Genomic DNA, 17,935 nt, shown 5'->3' with positions numbered 1-17,935 from the left:
GATGTTTATAAGTAAAAATTAAGTCAAGTTTTGTTAATTTATTTTAGAGCAAAAAGATATCCGTCAAAAAAAGAAACATCTCCAACAACAGCTGAAACATGAAGAGCAGTTGATGGCGGCAGCCAAAACCTGGAACAGTGAAGTTCTTCCCAATTGGGAAGTCACGTAAGTAGAAACTCTTCTGAAATCACCACCCTCTACTATTAATGGTCTCTCCTCCTCTCTCTTTATACCCATTCCCTTCTCTCACTCTTTTATCTCCTTTTTTTTTTTTTTTTTTTATACCTCCTTCTCTCCTCCCTGCCTCTTCTTCCCTCATTCTCTTTTTTAAGTGATTACTTTCTAATCATTCCAAACAAATCATAGAGATGTAAGGGGCTATAGATTTATAGAGTATATCTCAAGTGGGGAGTCGTGCAACAAGGTGTTTGTCCACATTATATTTAAATGTTTGGGTGTTGGTACAGTCTGAGCGGAAAATAGGGAGTATGGAGGTAATCCAAAGGTTAGCAGTATCAGGAAAGAAGATACCAAAGTAGAAAATTTTCCAGTGTCTAATGATAGTTATATTGGAGGAGGGGGGGGGGGTACTATTTGTTGGAGATTTACATTGACGTGATATAACTGCAGCAAGTAAGTTTAATCTTTGAAAGTAGTTGTAAAACAAGCACAGGGATGCAATATTATGGTGATGGGACACGAGCTGGAGACTGGTAGACAGTGTATAGACATTTTTTTTTTTTTTCTACCTTGTCCAAGAAACACTAGTGCTTGGTGCATCAGCCTAGATGGAGCAATGATAAATGATGGCTTTGTTTATTCTTTCTCTCTCTCTCTCTCTCCTAGCTAAAGTTAAGCAAACATCCAACTATTTGGCATTGAATTTGATCTGGTGCCAGGTATTATTAATCTGATTGTCAAGAATATTTCTTTGATTACATTTTCCGATTCCAATCTGTAAAATTGGATATGTCATCAGATTTTATGGATTAGAATCAAAAAATAAAATTATGGAAATATTCTTCACATTAGTACCAAATGATGTCTACTAGATTTCCATTACAAGAATAAATCTTTATGAATTTTTACGAAACCTTTTGTTAATTGTTAATGCCAAAATATCAGGCTATTTTAATTTTAAATTTTCAAATTCCTATGTTGACAATTATCCAAACACAACACCCTCTCCCATTCTAGAAGAAAAATCAAATTAGAAAATGCTCATGGCATCTTAATTGATCCAGCCATATTACCCACCATTAGTCCTTCAAAATGCTTCAAAGTGTGTTCTACATGGATGTTGATGGCCCAAGTGGTAAGTCACTCAAGTCATAAAAGGGATTAGTTGATGACAACCTGACCCTAGCAGCAGCACAAATGAAATGGCAACAGAAAGAAATTGAAAGTCATTCATGAAATGTCTAACCTCAGCATCTTACTGGAAGATAAAAAACATTCAAATAATATGCTTTTCAGAGAAAAAAGTGGTAAATCCGAGACCAGCTGCCTCAAATATAAAAGCACTTGATGCATTTCAGTTCCTTATTACTTCTCTACGCATACAAGACAGATCACGCTTACTTAATTTCCTGTATTCAGTCTGTTCTTTTTTTTTCTTTCTTAGTTTAATTTTCATTTGACAAATTTTCTTGATTGTTCGGTGATCCCTATTTAAATCTTTCGAAATTTGTAGAGACAGCTTTCCTTTGTCAATTTCTTGAATTATATATATTTTTTTTTTCATCCATTGTTAGTTCTGCAAGCCATTTTGCTAAATTCTACCACTTGAAAATAATCTCTTGACACTGCCAAAATGCAATAAATATCAAAAACTTGTAGAAATCTTATCCGGAATAGAGAATTGAGATTTTAGTGTTTGAAATTTATTTGCCAACATATGTACTACAAATTATATCATTAAACATAAAAATAATCAATATTTTAAGAAATACTTGTAACTATCTGTATTTTGTATAATCTCTAGTCGCACTTTGTATCTATATGCTAAAAGTGTCATCCAAAATATGTCTTAATAGTTTGTTTTTTTTCTACCCCACCGCTTATTTACCCCATTTTGTCTAATTTATGTCTTTTAAACATTGAATTAAAGCTAAGGAGAGAAAAATAGAAAACAAAATATTTTAGAAGTGTATTTCAGTTTCCTTTCATTGTCAAATTTTTCTTTAATAATATATGGTTAAACTATAAAAAAAAAAATAAAAAAAACTCAACAGTTAATAATGGCACTGTACCCAGTCTTATTTAAATGTTATATATATAACACCAAACATTAATTTATTATAGACTCTTTAAAAACATAGTTATGCAAGGCATACAAATAGATTTGTTTGGACCTTGGTCTTAACTATATATACAGTATTTCAAAAGACTGTATTGTTAATTTAAATAGCAGTGGTTAATTTTGATAATATTTTAATTTTGCATTTAGCCATTTAGACTTTTTCTAACTGATAATGCCAGGTGAATACCATTAGTATATGTACACACACACATGCGCATATATATATATATATATATATATATATATATTTTCTGTTTGTTTGTCTATTCCACTTCTTAAAATTACTGAGCCAATCTGGCTGAAATTTTGTATGGACCGTTGTGATAATAAGGTGTAGCAAACTAAGTATTATGGTATCAGTTTGATGCATAGTTAGGATTAGTCATCACAATATCAAACTTACTCTAGAAGTTGTCTTGGAAACTACTGAGCCCATCTAGCTGAAATTTTGTATGAAGCTTTGCTATAATAGTGCAAAGAACTAAGTATTATGGTGTTTGAATAGGGATTAATAGCAATGAATATTTAATGCAAAAATGAGTACAAATGTAACCATATTAAACCATCAATTTTACATAAAGTACTTGTGCTAAGTTAACAGCTATAACTTTTGCCCGTTTTTAACTAAAACGTTTAGTACTTTATAATGTAAATATTTTCTTACCTAGAGAGGTACAGATCTCTCTCACTCACAGTTCTCTCCTTTGAGCAAAATTAGTGAATTTTTTTTTTTTTTTTTTTTTTTACACAGTGATCACCACTTATCAAGGCCCGGAAGCCACTCAGGGATAAGGGTTATTGCAAGTACATTACGTTAGTGTGGATATTTGATGAAGTGTTTACTTAAGGGGGTGGTTCATTAGGAATTTGTTAACATTGGACTTGAAGACATCCAAGTTGTAGTCCGGTGGGAAGCAGGCAGACGGAACAGAGTTCCACAGGCATGCAGTTCTAAGAAAGAAGCTTTGTTCATGGAATCCGCGTTTTGATTTAGGCACAGATATAGAGTGGGGGAAATTTTTCACAGTGGATTCAGCTAGACGGGTGTTTTTCGTGAAAGATTGGCGAGAGGGGACCAGAGATTGGAGTTCAGACGAGCATCTGCCATGGAAATAACGATAAAACAAGGATAGGCTCACAACGTCTCTTCTGTGGGAGAGAGGTTGCAGGGTAGAGAAAAGGGCATCCCCCACTAAGCCACGAAGTCTATTTTGTACTCTGTCAAGGCAGGATAGGCTGTTTTTAGCAGCTCCTGCCCAGATATGGCAACAGTATTCCATCCTTGGACGTACTTGGCTTTTATATAGATAGAGAACTGCATCAGTAGTGAGATATCTTCTGGAGAGGTAGAAGGATCCCACCATCTTTCCAGCGACCTTGGCAACAGACTTGATGTACATGTTCCATTTCAGATCAGGAGTAAAGGTCAAACCCAGAAGCTTGTCAAAACACGGGGCCTCACCCAGACGAGAGTCATCCATCACAATTGATGCCAGATGGGGATCAGAGCGTTGATGATGTAAGGATAGGAGTTTGGTTTTGGATGCATTAAAGGTAACCAGCCACGTCTTCCTCCACTGAACCACGCGCTCGAGATCAGAGGAGAGAGAATCAGAGAGAACTTTGTCATTTACAGCCTTTGATGTGTTGCCGTAGATGGTCGTGTCATCAGCATAGATGTCAACGAATGATTTAAGTATGTGTTTAGGGAGGTCATTGATGTAGATCAGGAAGAGAGTTGGGCCCAGTATTGACCCCTGAGGGACTCCAGCATTTATATTGCAGGCCTCCGATTTTTGTCCATCTACCACTACTCTTATGAGCCTATCGGAGAGAAATGATTTAATGATTGAGAAAACATTTCCAGTTATACCGTAGCTGGAAATCTTGTGAAGTAGACCCTTATGCCTTATTTTTCTCCACTTATCTAACTTCTGTTTATTTAAAACCAAATATTCAATTTGATATTCTCATCTTTCTTTTTTAAAAAGCATAAGCTTTTTAAGAAAGAAAGATGAGAATATCAAATTGAATATTTCACAAATTGTTTGTAACTAAAATATGCTGTTTTTTTTTTCTTTTCAGGAAACAAACAAAACGAGCCCGTGATTTATGGTGGAATGGCTTGCCTCCCAGTGTACGTGGTCGTGTATGGAAATTAGCAATTGGAAATGAATTAAATATTACCTCAGGTAAAAACATGTTTAAATTTACCTGGGGTTTTTTTTTGTTTTTTTTTTTTGTTTTATTTAATAAGACAACACCAGTTAATCTAACCTTTTGTTTTCGTCTACGGCTACTTTGTCTCTTAACTGTCCAGCCACTTTTGATGAGATTACTCGACACAATTACAGCCCATTTTGTCTCTTAACTGCTCAACCCCCCCTTTTAGCAAAACTATATCAGACAATTACAGTTGACACCTAACCCAAAGAGTCAGCAGCATTTTCTTTGCCCCCGACATAATCAGATATCAACATATTACGCAAGAATTATTGCATTTTCCACCACCCCCTTTTTTTTTTACATTCCAGTACTACTATGCAATACTAGGGTTAACTTTTATCATTTATCTTCGGCAGTCCTATGAGCATTCTTTTTATTCACTTGCTAATCTGTTTCTGCTATTTTCTAAATTTCTTTGTTCATAAACTAACCCATCAAAAGTCCAGTCATTAACTTTTGATGGCTAGGTTATGCTCCATACCCGGGAAATTTAATTCATTGTCGGAATTCTGTCAACAACTTTTGAACTGTCTACAAATTTATCGTAATCCACATCCTCTATTTCTTACAAAAATAAGCCTGTTGAAGAGGAGGAGTGATATAGTTTAAGAGATTAAAATTTGGAATTTTAGTTGGCACTCATCTTTCTACCACAGCAGTAATGCAACCGCTATGTCTATCATAAAGAGCTAAAGTTTCAGGACCAATGGATAATATTCCGTTAACATCACGTGTCTTACTTGAGTGCTGAGCAATCTCGCTTGCCATTAGTTTTAAAATTAAAGATGACTTTAAATATTAATACTTCTGTGTTCGGTATTAGATTTATAAAAATCCAAATAACAAAATACCAAAGAATAAAGCACCAGACACGGTTCAAAACTTACAAATAAAAAAAAAACAATTATTTACAAATCTCTCGATGGAGGCAACTTTTCTAGAGCAATTGCTCTTGGCATATCAAAGGCCGTTGATAGGGTATGGCATAAAGGTTTACTTTACAAGATCTCCAGCTATGGTATAACTGGAAATGTCTTCTCAATTATTAAATCATTTCTCTCTGATGAGTTCATAAGAGTAGTAGTTGATGGGCAGAAATCAGAAGCTCACAGTATTAATGCTGGAGTCTCTCAGGGGTCCATCCTGGGCCCAACTCTCTTCCTGATCTACATTAATGATCTTCCAAATCACATCCTTAGATCATTCGTAGACATTTATACTGATGACACTACCATCTATGATAGCACATGTAAGACCGTAAACGACCAAGTTCTCTCTGATTCTCTCTCCTCTGATCTTGAGCATGTGGTACAAATGGGGAAAGAAGTGGTTGGTTACTTTTAATGCATCTAAAACCAAACTTTTAGCTTTACATCATCAATGCTCTGATCCCCATCTGGCATCAATTGAAATAAATGGCTCTCATCTTGGGAAGGCCTCATGTTTTGACACGCTTCTGGGTTTGACCTTTACTCCTGATCTGAAATAGAACACATGCATCAAATCCGTTGCCAATGCTGCTGGAAAAATGGTCGGATCCTTCTATTGATTCAGTAGATATCTCACTGCAGATGCAATTCTCTATCTATATAAGAGCCAGGTACGTCCAAGGATGGAGTACTGTTGCCACATCTGGGCAGGAGCTGCTAGAAAGGACTTGTCCTGCCTTGATAGAGTTCAAAATAGACTTCATAGCCTCGTAGATGTCCTTTCCTCTTGCCTACAACCTCTTTCTCACAGAAGAGATGTTGCGAGTTTGTCTTTGCTTTATCGTTATTTTCATGGCAAGTGCTTGACTGAGCTTCAGTCTATGGTCCTCTCTCACCAGACTTTCACAAGAAACACTCGTCTAGCTGAAAACACTATCAATAATTCCCCCCCCCACTCTTTATCTGTGCCTAAACCTAAACGTAGATTCCATGAACAAAGCATCTTTCTTAGAACTGCACACCTGTGGAACTGTCTTCCGTTTTCCTGCTTTCCAGCTGACAGTATGGTTGTCTTCAAGTTCAACGTAAACAAGTTTTTGACGAGCCGTTCCACTCAAGTTAACAAATTTACCAAATTTCCATTACTATCGATTGCTATATTAGTCAGTTGACTACTGTACACACTTTAAACCTTATCTTCGAGTGGCCTCTGGGCCTTGATAAGTGATGATGCCTATGTAAAAAAAAAAAAAAAGTCACTTTTGCTAAGAATTTGACGTCTTTTTTTTATTCTTTAAAAAAAAAAAAAAAAAGGTAAAAACAAAAAAGATCTCATTTGCACTCATTATATCCAACAACACTTTCACAATGTTCTCACAATGCCGGATGTATAGTCAGTTGTAAACAACCCAGAAAAATTGTTGCTACTTTTTATAGAAATAAAAAGTCAGTTTTTTTTTTTTTTTCTAACTATGCCTTTGCATCCACACTATGTCACAAAAGTAACATTAAATAAATTTGAACTATAATTATTTTTAAATCAACAGAGTATTTAAGTTTATTGTCATCGTTTATCACTAAAAAAGATACCCCAAATCCGTGTCTCATAGCAGACTAACATGACAGGACCCATGAAAATAAGCTTGTGAACTTCAATGACTATTGCAAAAGTAATTCAGGACTGAATCTTCTATAATATAAATCTCACCTATCTGTTTAAATGTATGTATGTCTTGAAAAAACTTTCGACAAAGGCGACGGATTTTCACGAGATTGGTATCATTTTTAAGCACGACCCTTCGGATGACAAATATCAAATTGGCCAAAAACATTAATTCCTTCACCTTCAACTGGGCACTTTTCTACAGGGAGGGTCGATTTTTTTTTTTTTTAGCCGACATTTTGCAAGTCATTCAATCCTCACATTCACGACGTCGCTTAAAAGGCAGTATTTCGACCGCCTTTGATGTTACAACAACGATAGGCACATCAGTAAGACAGTTTGTCTTTTTCACCTCTTTTTCCTCTGATGCGTTATGGGTTCGAGCCAGCTTACTTCTATTTTTTTTTTTTTTTTTTTTTTTTTTTTTTTTTTTTTTTTTTTTTTTTTTGCTTACACACTCCTCCATTTTCTTTTTCGCATTCGCGTCACAGGTTCGAGCATGTCTGCCTACAACTTTTTTTTTTTTTTTTTTTTTTTTTTTTTTGCTCAACACACACCTCCAAACACCTGGGCAATGCTGGGCATCCAGGCTAGTCTATAATATAAATCTCACCTGTATGTATGTATGCCTAAAACTTTCGACAGAGGTGATAGATTTTCGCGAGGTCAATATCATTCTGAAGCTCGACGTCTCTGACAACAAAGATTGAAAAATTGGCCAAAAACATTAATTCCTTCACCCTCAACTGGGCAGTTTTCTCCAAGGAGGGGTCGATTTTTTGCAAGGTATTTTTGCAAGTCATCGTATCGGTTGGATAGACATCAGATTTTCTTTCACTTTCTTTTCCACCTTTCCGTCACGGGTTCAAGCTTGCCTGCCTACTACCACTTTTTTTTTTTTTTTGCTCAACACATACCTTCAAACACCTGGGCAACGCCGGGCACCCGGGCTAGTAAAATAGATAAGAAAAATAAAAATTATACACACAAAAAGATCTGTAAGATCTCATTTGATTAAAAATGCATGCATATAATGCCTCAGTGTCCTGTTGTATGTTTCTGTCATAATTTATTTCAGCACAACTACTCTGAATATTTTTCCAAGATAAGTTTTTTACACAACTTATAACAAGAACTATTACAATCAACCCATAAGCACACGCTTGTGAATAAAAAGTGATATTGGTTTAAATGCGATATACAAAAACTCAAAATGTAAGAAAAAAAAATTATATCTAGCTATATCATAACAAAGAATTTGTTAACGATGGCACCAAAAGAAATGGCATGATAAAAATAGCACAGGTAAAATGACACAAGTGGATAAATAGCAAAAAATGGTACAAATGAAAAATCTACAATGTATTTATCAAATCACGATTATATATATATATATAATTCTCATCGAGCTAAACCGAGGTTAATATTGGTACAATTATCAATAAAATACCATTTAAAAGGTATTAAAATTGATTGTTAAAAAAATCCACATATATATATATATATATATATAATGTTTCGGATGTTGGACTGTGTTTATGATCTAACAGCCTCGTCAAACTTTACAGAAACCTGTAAGGTCTGACGAGGCTGTTAGATCGTAAACACAGTCCAACATTCGAAACATATGTAACCAAGCAGATAAAACGGTAATAAAAAAATAACACATATTTGCTCTACAATAGTATTGAGCACTCTCTTCAGGCTTTTACTAATTACCAGTTTTACCAAATATATATATAAAAATAAAGTAATACTATGACACATCTAGACAAGATTAGTTTTAATGCCCCTCAAATACTAAAATTGTTCATGTATTGACACATGACCTAATAGTTAAAAATGTTCATCTATAATATAAATCTCACCTGTCTGTTTAAATGTAGGTTTGTATGTCTGCCTAAAACTGTTGACAGAGGCAACAAACTTTCATGAGATCGGTATCATTTTGAAGTTTGACCCTTCAGACAACACCAAAAAATTGGTAAAAAACATTAATTCCTTCATCCTCAACTTAAACTTACATCACTTCCAGTTTAGCCATGGACGCAAAGACATCACGTTTTTTTACTGATAGTTTAATAACAATAAATATTTATCATTTTATCTTTAGTACCAGCAACGCTAAGTTAAATTTTAAACAAAGAATAAAACAAAATGAAATTAAAAGAAACATTTTCAGAATCAGAAATCCAAACTTTTATAATTCTGATATCCCTAAAATTTTGATTTTTCTGATTAATCGTCCCAACACTAATATATATATCTCAATAACATTAAAAATCAACCTCGCAGAGTCAGAAAACAATCGATCCAAGACAGATCTTGTGCTCACAAAGGGCACAATATTCTCTCAGAATAGACCCTTATAACAATGATAAATATTTAAAATGGATACATCTTATTTTGAAATGAGGATTGACAATTTATAATAATAATAATAATAATAATAATAATAATAATTTATTTAACAATTTTTAATATAATAATAATCTAAAGATTATTCATAAAATTCCCATTTTGGCTGATAATGAGTGGTATTGTTGGTAGGCTGAGAAAGGATAACCAGTTTGTGTGTAAAACAATTGAGATGGATAAGAACTCAGATGTGGAGGAAATATATCTGGATGACGAAGCTATTGAGATTGTGGAGAAGTTTTGTTACGTTAAGGATACAATTAGAGCACAGGTTGGAGCAGGTTATAGTATGATTGCAAGAGTTAGGAATGTATGAGGTAAGTTCAGCAAACTTCTACCATTACTAACTATACATAGCTATAACGGAAACAGAGCTATATTTATTATTTATTTAACTTCTTTGGTTTGTATAAGGCATGATTCTAATTTTTTTTTATAGTTCTGTTCCAAAACTGATAATTTTTTCCATACAAAACGATTAATGAAAAAAAAAATTAGCTACTTGTTGAGTAATCTCATCAAAAGTGGCTGGACAGTTAAGAGACAAAGGAGCCATAGATGAAAAGAAAAGGTTAGATTAACTGGTGTTGTCTTGAATAATCTCAGTAGTTGGAGCTGAGCAATTAAGAGACACAAGTCGTAGGACTAGGCAAGCGGTTATACTAATTAGTTTAGTCCAAAAATTTCAGAGAGGAAATTTTAAAAAAAAACTATTTGAACAGTCGCTGTAGAAATCTATTGAGTACAAGGAGAAATATTAACATGACCGATATGAAAGGTAAAAGAATTGATAGTTGTGGAAGAAAATGAGAAAACAATACATGAAAAAACTCATATGGCAGAAAAAAATATAACAGACTAATCTGGGAATACAATTAACAGCATAACACCTGTTATGAAAACTGTTGACAAGCAATAAACTGACTTTATTGCTAAAATAAAAATGTCCTATTTTAGTTTGGTGATTTTAAGGATGCAATACCAGCAAGTATCAAAGACTATCCAATGTCACATGAATTTGGTCTTGCTTCAATTTGCCTGTCTTTATGTATTGTTGACATTTAAAACTTACTTTAGACAATGAAACTGAAGTATTTCGGCACTTATTCAGCAAAATGTCTGAAAATAAACTGCATTCTTGCTATTTGAAACAGTTAACTGAGTTTTTTCCCTTCCAACATATTAAAATGTTGTCTTTAAATATTAAGAGAAATACGTTGGAATTCTTTTTACAAAAAAAAAAATTAACAAATAAAAAGGAATTTCTGACAGAAAAAAAAAAGATAAAATGAAGGGAACATTTTATTTGGATTGGTTTGTTCGTGTTCTTGTAAACTTGTGTTGTTTTTTTTGGGGGGTGTGGGGGGGGTACTCTGAGTAGAGTTTAAATTTTTGAGAAAAATTTTTTTTCAGTATGTGAATAGGTGTAACATAGTGCGGATGTGCATATGTAAATGCATGCAAAATGACATCACCGATAAAAGAATTAAGCCTATAAAAAGAGACATAGAGCACGGAATGAGATAACACTTGAGATCATGTGGGTTATGTCACGGCTATAACAATGAGGAAATATTGTTACAAAGAAAAGGCAAGTTGGAGTTTCTACTCTTTGTCTTGGGTTTCTTTGCGACTGAAACTGCACATGTGTGTTGGTTCCTGGACAATGTTACACGTTAACAAAATTTGTTTGTTCAAACGTGACATTATTTGAAAAGTTATTAACTGATTCTTATTACTAATAATAAAGATATGCTTTTTATTAATATTTTCTTTTTTCTTTCTGTTTTCTATTTTTTAGTGTTGTAATTTTTTTTTTTTACATTTGATTTCTTTTTGCTGTTTTTCAGAACTTTATGAAATCTGTTTGAATCGTGCCAAAGACAGAATCCAATTATTAAGTGAAGAATCTCATGGCTTGGTAGAAAGTAAGTTTAGAGTTTCATTAAATTCCTATAAAAATTTTCTGAAGAATTACAAATTCTATGATGAATTATTTTTGATTTTTATTTAAAAATTGAAAAAAAAATGTTAAATGTAGGAAATAAACAAATCCTTTTCATTCAAAATAGGATGAGGGTGGTTTGAAGTATATACTTTAACTATTACTCAACCATTATTTTGAATACATATATTTTTCAAGTTGAAACCTTCAAAATTATGCATGTTATGGATCAGATATTTTAAAAGTTCTGGGAAGAAATTGAAAAGAACCTGATGCTGTTAAACTTTTTTGACTGGAGTAATTTTGTTTTGATTATTTTCTGTTTTGTATTATCTCTTCTTACCAATGTTATATCAATGTTCAGAGTAATTGTTTATACCTGATATTAAGTTTTTTCTAGCTAATATTATTTCTTATTCCTATTGTAATCATATTCACATTTAATGACCGTGTGAGAGATAGACCAGAAGTTATTAAATTCCTGCAAGAAAGTGGTGTTTTTCATAAAGCCTGATTTTTTAATGTTGGACATATTATTTTTCAAAACATTCTTTCTCCAATAAATTATTTTTGAAAACATCTGTTACTATCTCCTGACTTAATCCTAAAGCTATCTGGCAGCCACTTAGGGTTAGTAGTCAAACATTTGTCTTAAAATGCTTGAATAGCCTGGAAATATGTAATCATTTTACATTAAATTTATATACAAAGTCGATCCCACACTCTAAATTTTAAAATAATATAATAAAATAATCTCTTCTCAAAAACAATAGGTTCTCATTTTTTTTTTTATCTTAGAGGGAAAAAGGAAGATCCGTAGAGCGTGTTAATTTATAAATGTACCAAAAATAAAACCTCTTTTATTTGTTTTAAAGTAGCAAAAATATAGTACTAGCATAATAATAGTTAATACAGAAATTAAAATTAACCAAAGTGAAATTGCTCTAATTCTAAAGTCTAAAAAACATTCTGTTAGTCACATTTTTCCTAATAAAATTAAAGAATGGATTTAAAATTTCTGATTTCTTTTCAGATTCTGCTGTCCCTCCGTCCAACAAGGAAGCCAGTGTGGAACTCATAAAGCTTGATGTTTCCCGCACATTTCCTCAGTTCTGCATCTTTCAAAAAGTAAGTTGATCATTTTTGAGGAAGATAATTTAAAAATTTCATCTTGTTTTCATTTGTGTTTGAAATGGTTATCTCCCTTGTAAAAAAATTACTCGACTTGTAATTTAGATGACCTGCTCCAATATTATAAAGTTGAGTTTTGTTTTTTTTTCTCACTCTGACATTGATATTAAAAATCTATTTTTTCTATTTAAAAATTATTAAAATGAACTTATTAATGTATTCAGTCATTGATATGCGAGCAACTACATGAAGGTTATCTAATTTGTATATTTCTATGAAAAACAAGCATTAATTAATTACTTATTCATTTTTTATGGTTTCTTATTAGATTGATTTCATTTCACTATTATGCTGAATTCTATTTATGCATAGTTTCTACATTATTTATAATACTATACATGCACAATTGCATAGAATTTAAAATGAAAATGTTCTAGCATACAGAAATATTTTTATGTATATATATATATATATGTACATATAAAAGTAACTTTGTGTGTGTGAAAAATTTCTACCAAACTCCTCTCTGAATATTTAGTCTACTGAGTTGAAATTTGATAAATAAGGTATTTGGATCTGTAGCACACTTTTGATTTGCTTTTTAGTCAGCAAAAATTGCTGCTAAAGGGTCAAAATTAAAACAGGGTAAGTTAAATGAAACATTACTCCTGCTGTTACTTTTGCACATGCGCAAAATTAAACATTCGTAGCTCAGTCGCTTAATTTATAACCTTTCATATCCATCTGTCGATAATGGCACTGGATAGATAAATAATGACTAAGGCTGGAGCGCTAAACGTTCTGGTTTCGATTCTAGCAGATGGTACCCAAGTCATATTTTTTATAACTTGAAATCATAACTCTATACTGGATAATAATCACTAGAGAATTGGCTCTATAACAAGAAGTCTGCATGAATTAAAATACAATATGTATGTATATTTTATAACCGGGCAATGCCAAGCAGCCTGCTAATCAAAACAGATCTGCACAAGAATAATAGTCAGTTGATTTAAGAGCTCTGGAGTGGGATGCTGAGGTTGACACATAAGACAAGCCAGTATAAGGGAAAATCCTAATAGCATATGGTAAAGTAAGTATTTATCGAAATTTCCCAATTTGTTTTACTTTACATTTTAATTTAAAATTAACCATTTAACACTTTTTACATAAATTTTTTTAAATGGGTTCGAGGTGGGGGGACATTTTAAGATTTTTATTTTATTTTGCATTATAACAATTCCTTATTGTATATTGATTATTTTGGAAATGTTTCCTCGTACTGGTTGTGTTCTAAATGCAATGTTTGCGTCTTTCGGTCTTCGGGTGCGTTTTATAGTTTGCAGTATTTTAACGCTTTACATACTCCTTATTTTTATTCCCTGGTGCTACCAGATTAGACTGTCTGATGGTATCAGCTTCCTCACTAAAATGCATCGTACATTAAAATTTTTTTTTAATCTCTTTGCAAAATTTAATCATGTTCTACAAAGCCAAAAACAACAATCATGCCCCACTCTTTTACTTTTTCCCTTTTCGAAGATACTGACTTCCTGACTTTCAGCATTTTATGCTGAAAAAACATTTTTAAGAAATTGACAATATTTTGGGTTTGAAATCAAACTTTTAAAAAAACTGACAGCATTTTCTTTAAAAAAAGGTCTTTAAGAAAGTGACATTTTACTTTGAAAGGCAATAACAAAAGGATGGAGAGAAAATATTCTAAATAGGATCCCCTATAAAGTAATTTTTAGATCAAATACGAGGTGTCCTTCAATATGTTTCCAGACTTTTTTGTACAAGTATTTAAAATTGTCATAGACTCTTGAAAATTCAATATGTTATTGCTGTACATCTTATGAGATGACTGACCAATTTTTATGATTTCAGATTGAAATGAACAGCTACAGCAGGAATTGGAAGACACCCTGCTAAAGCCTGATTATCACAGCTGGTGAATTTCAAAAATGCAATCTGGATGTGACGACATTTTAGAAGAACGATATGCAATAAAAATCTGTTTTAAACTTGGGAAAAAAGCCACAGAAATGTATGAAATGCTTCAAACTGCTTTGGAACCATCTTGCATGAATTGAGTATCAGTTTTTTAGTGGTATAAGAGATTCAAGGAAGGTAGGGAGTCTGAGAGATGCTGAGAAGTGTAAGAAGAATAAGGAAGACAGAACACCAGAGTTGATTGGCCAAATAAAGAATTTCATGAATAAGTATGTCTATAGACAATAAGTGCAGTTTGATGTTAGTGTGGGAACTGTACACACAATTATTTGCAAGAAATTGAAGATATGGAAGATTTGCACAAAGATTATCCCAAGAGTGCTCAGAAAAGATCAGAAAGAAAGATGTCATGAAATCAGGGAGATGATTGAGCTGATCAATTCAGATCCCGCAGTTCTTGATGCTTTGGTGTGAGATGTGATGAAAGCTGGATCTACTACTATGACTCAGAGACTAAAAGATAGTTCCCACTAGAAGCATGCTGGCTCTCCCAGACCCAAAAAGGTCAGATAGAGCAAATCCACCCAGAAACTTATGATGCTCCCCTCCTCTTTTTTTTTTTACAGCATGGCCATGATCTACATGCACTGGATTCCCACTGGACAAACTTGAAGTTTTAAGGCATTTCAGAAAGAGATTCCATCGGAAGAGGCCAGTATTCTTCAAATCGGATCAGTGGCATTTCTACCAGGACAATACACTAGTTCACAACTTCATCCTTTGTCACAGACTATTTGACCAAGATGGGCATCAAGACAGTTCCTAGCCCTTCCTATAGTTCAGACCTTGCTTTCTGTGACTTTTTGGTTATTCCCTAAGCTCAAGGAAAAGCTTAGAAGCTGTTATGGGACAATTGAGGAGATGAAAGAGGTTGTATAACAAGGGTCATTGACACTTTCACACAGGACTTCCATGGGGCTGACCAGAATTTGTTGTCATGGTACAACAAGTGCATTACAGCCAAAGGAGATTACTTTGAAGGGGACTATAGTTTTATGTGTGTACTATCAATAAAAGTGCCCATACAAAAAATGTTTGGAAACTTATTTAAGGCACCTTGTAGGTTAAAAAAAAAAGTTACTGCCGCTTTAGAGATTGATAAGTCATTAAACACAACCAATTTTTTTCTAAAAGTTTCCATTTCACTTGGAGAATTTCCTCATTTCAGTTCTTTCTGATGAACAATGAACAAAGGAGTCATCACTTAAGGCCTAGAGGCCACTCAAGTATAAGGGTTAATGAGTATGGTAGTTTTACAAAGTTGTCTCTTTTTGAAAAAAGATAACGTCCACAAATCTTCTGAGAATACATGGCCTCGTCTCTGCTATCATAAGGTGACAAGGTCCGAGTGTTAGATCTTTTTTCTTCTTTTTCTTACTCCTTGGTCATTGAACTAAACAAATCTACCTTGTGTACTTCACCCAACTTACAAACCAGACTATTTATGTACTAACAGTTATTTAACTACATAAGCAAAATATTGAACACAGAATAAGACATTATAAAAAAAAAAAAATTGGGGAGGTTTTTGTTTCTAGTTTTCTTTTCTGTTTTTCTAGATTTCAATTGTTTTTTTTTCTCTTGCAATTCCTCTAACTCTATTCCTTTTCATCTGCTAAATGCTATTTCTATGAATGGCAAATATGTTTTCAGATAAAACTTGTATCTAAGATTAAATGAACTCCTATATGATTGCTGTGATTTTTATCAAGTGGTTGTAGTTTTTCTAGTAACTCATTGTGAAATTTTAAAAATTTTTATCACAAAATATAGCAGTTACAGTTTTATTTCTTTACACAAAAGTGATGGCACTGTACATAGCAGGTGTCTTGTTATCTTATCGTCTTCTAGGTCTACTTCGGACTAGTTTTTTTGGCTTCCACACAATTTTTTGCACAAAGATTTAATCATGGCTCTGTCTGTCAGTCTGAAAATATCTGACTTATTTCAGTTAGTTCAACTTTGCCTGCCATTCAATGGCTTCACAAACCCTAGCCAATATGGTTATTTATGCTCAGTGACCAAATTCCCAAACAAAACGGTGCAAACAAACAGGATTACGATTCTAATACTGTATTAAATGAAATGTAATATTTTATCAGATTTTCTTATATGGTTTTCGGTCCCCCCGATTTATTGGAGAGGGACCTATGTTTTCAGTGGCGTCTGTCCGTCCATCCATGCATCTATTAGTTTGGACGATTGCCAGATAACTGTCCATTAGTTTTTCCTGAAATTTCATTAAATAGATGTGCACAGTAAAAAAATTTTTTTTTTTTTTTTTTTTTTTGCAAAAATTCCTGTTGCGTCTCTAGGAGCTCAAAAAGAGGTAAAAAATGCCCCAAAATGGCCAAAAATGACACATTTTTGTCCCATAACTTTTGATCCATCCATTAGATTTTTCTGAAACTTGGCCAAAATGTGAAGCTCATTGTTCTTAATATATTTCCCCTTCAATTTTTAGGGTGGACCATATCATGATCTTCTACACAGCCTTCTGGGAGCTTATGCGTGCTATCGGCCGGATGTTGGATATGTAAGTCTTTTTACTATTTGCTTCTTCATCCACTTGTAAAGAATGCTTTCAAATTAAAAGCCTTACGTAAAAATAAAGTCATTTTAATAATTAATGCTAGATAACACAAAAGAGCAACTTGTGTGATTTACAACAACAGAAAAAAAAAGTAAAGTGTTATATGAGAAGATAGTTAAGTTGATTTCTCCACGAGAAAAGCTAAAACCTGTTCTATGTCAGATTTCCATTTGATCTCCCCATTTCAACTTACTTGATAAACAAAGTTTACATATTCTGAACATTGTTGGATTTTGTTTGTTTCAAGACTTTTTTCTTTTCTCTCATGCTGCTGCTGTTGTTTTCATCAGGTGCAAGGCATGTCTTTCTTGGCTGCTGTGTTGCTACTGAACATGGACGTGGCCGATGCCTTCATTTGTTTTGCAAACCTTCTTAACGGGCCATGTCAGGTGGCATTCTTCAGGGTCGACGAAGGAATGGTAAGTGCATAATCATTTTTAACACGTCATGATGCACACAAATATGAACATGCATGAACAAATTTTTAAAATATATTTAAAAAATTAATTGATTACAAAATTCAACATGTTGAACACATATCTAAGGCAACAGCAGAAATCCTAGAGGAAAACCTCCAGTCTCTAGTGGAATGGGGACAAAAATGGATGGTCACATTCAATGCTGCCAAGACCAAGCTTGTTTTCTTCAATAATTATAAGAAACAATCTCAACCACTAATAGCTATGTCTAAAGATACATTAGCTGAAAATAC

At 33.2% G+C, this 17,935-nt stretch overlaps 1 protein-coding gene across 2 annotated transcripts in view; it reads left to right on the top strand.

Moving 5' to 3' along the window:
* Window positions 1-17,935, top strand: part of LOC145283677 (uncharacterized) — a 263,008-nt gene that overhangs the window by 219,346 nt on the left and 25,727 nt on the right. For both annotated transcript variants that reach the window (XM_080132691.1, XM_080132690.1), the window contains 6 exons: window positions 48-165; window positions 4,388-4,494; window positions 11,389-11,466; window positions 12,517-12,611; window positions 17,095-17,166; window positions 17,514-17,642. In XM_080132691.1, coding sequence (XP_079988817.1) covers window positions 48-165; window positions 4,388-4,494; window positions 11,389-11,466; window positions 12,517-12,611; window positions 17,095-17,166; window positions 17,514-17,642 — 599 coding nt within the window. The remainder of the gene's footprint in view (window positions 1-47; window positions 166-4,387; window positions 4,495-11,388; window positions 11,467-12,516; window positions 12,612-17,094; window positions 17,167-17,513; window positions 17,643-17,935) is intronic.

The sequence above is a fragment of the Euprymna scolopes genome, chromosome 8, assembly GCF_053919585.1.
Source record: "Euprymna scolopes isolate OS-2025 chromosome 8, ASM5391958v1, whole genome shotgun sequence".
In the NCBI taxonomy this organism is placed as follows: domain Eukaryota; kingdom Metazoa; phylum Mollusca; class Cephalopoda; order Sepiida; family Sepiolidae; genus Euprymna; species Euprymna scolopes.
The sequence above is the reverse complement of the archived record's forward strand: the minus strand, read 5'-3'. Positions and strand labels throughout refer to the sequence as shown.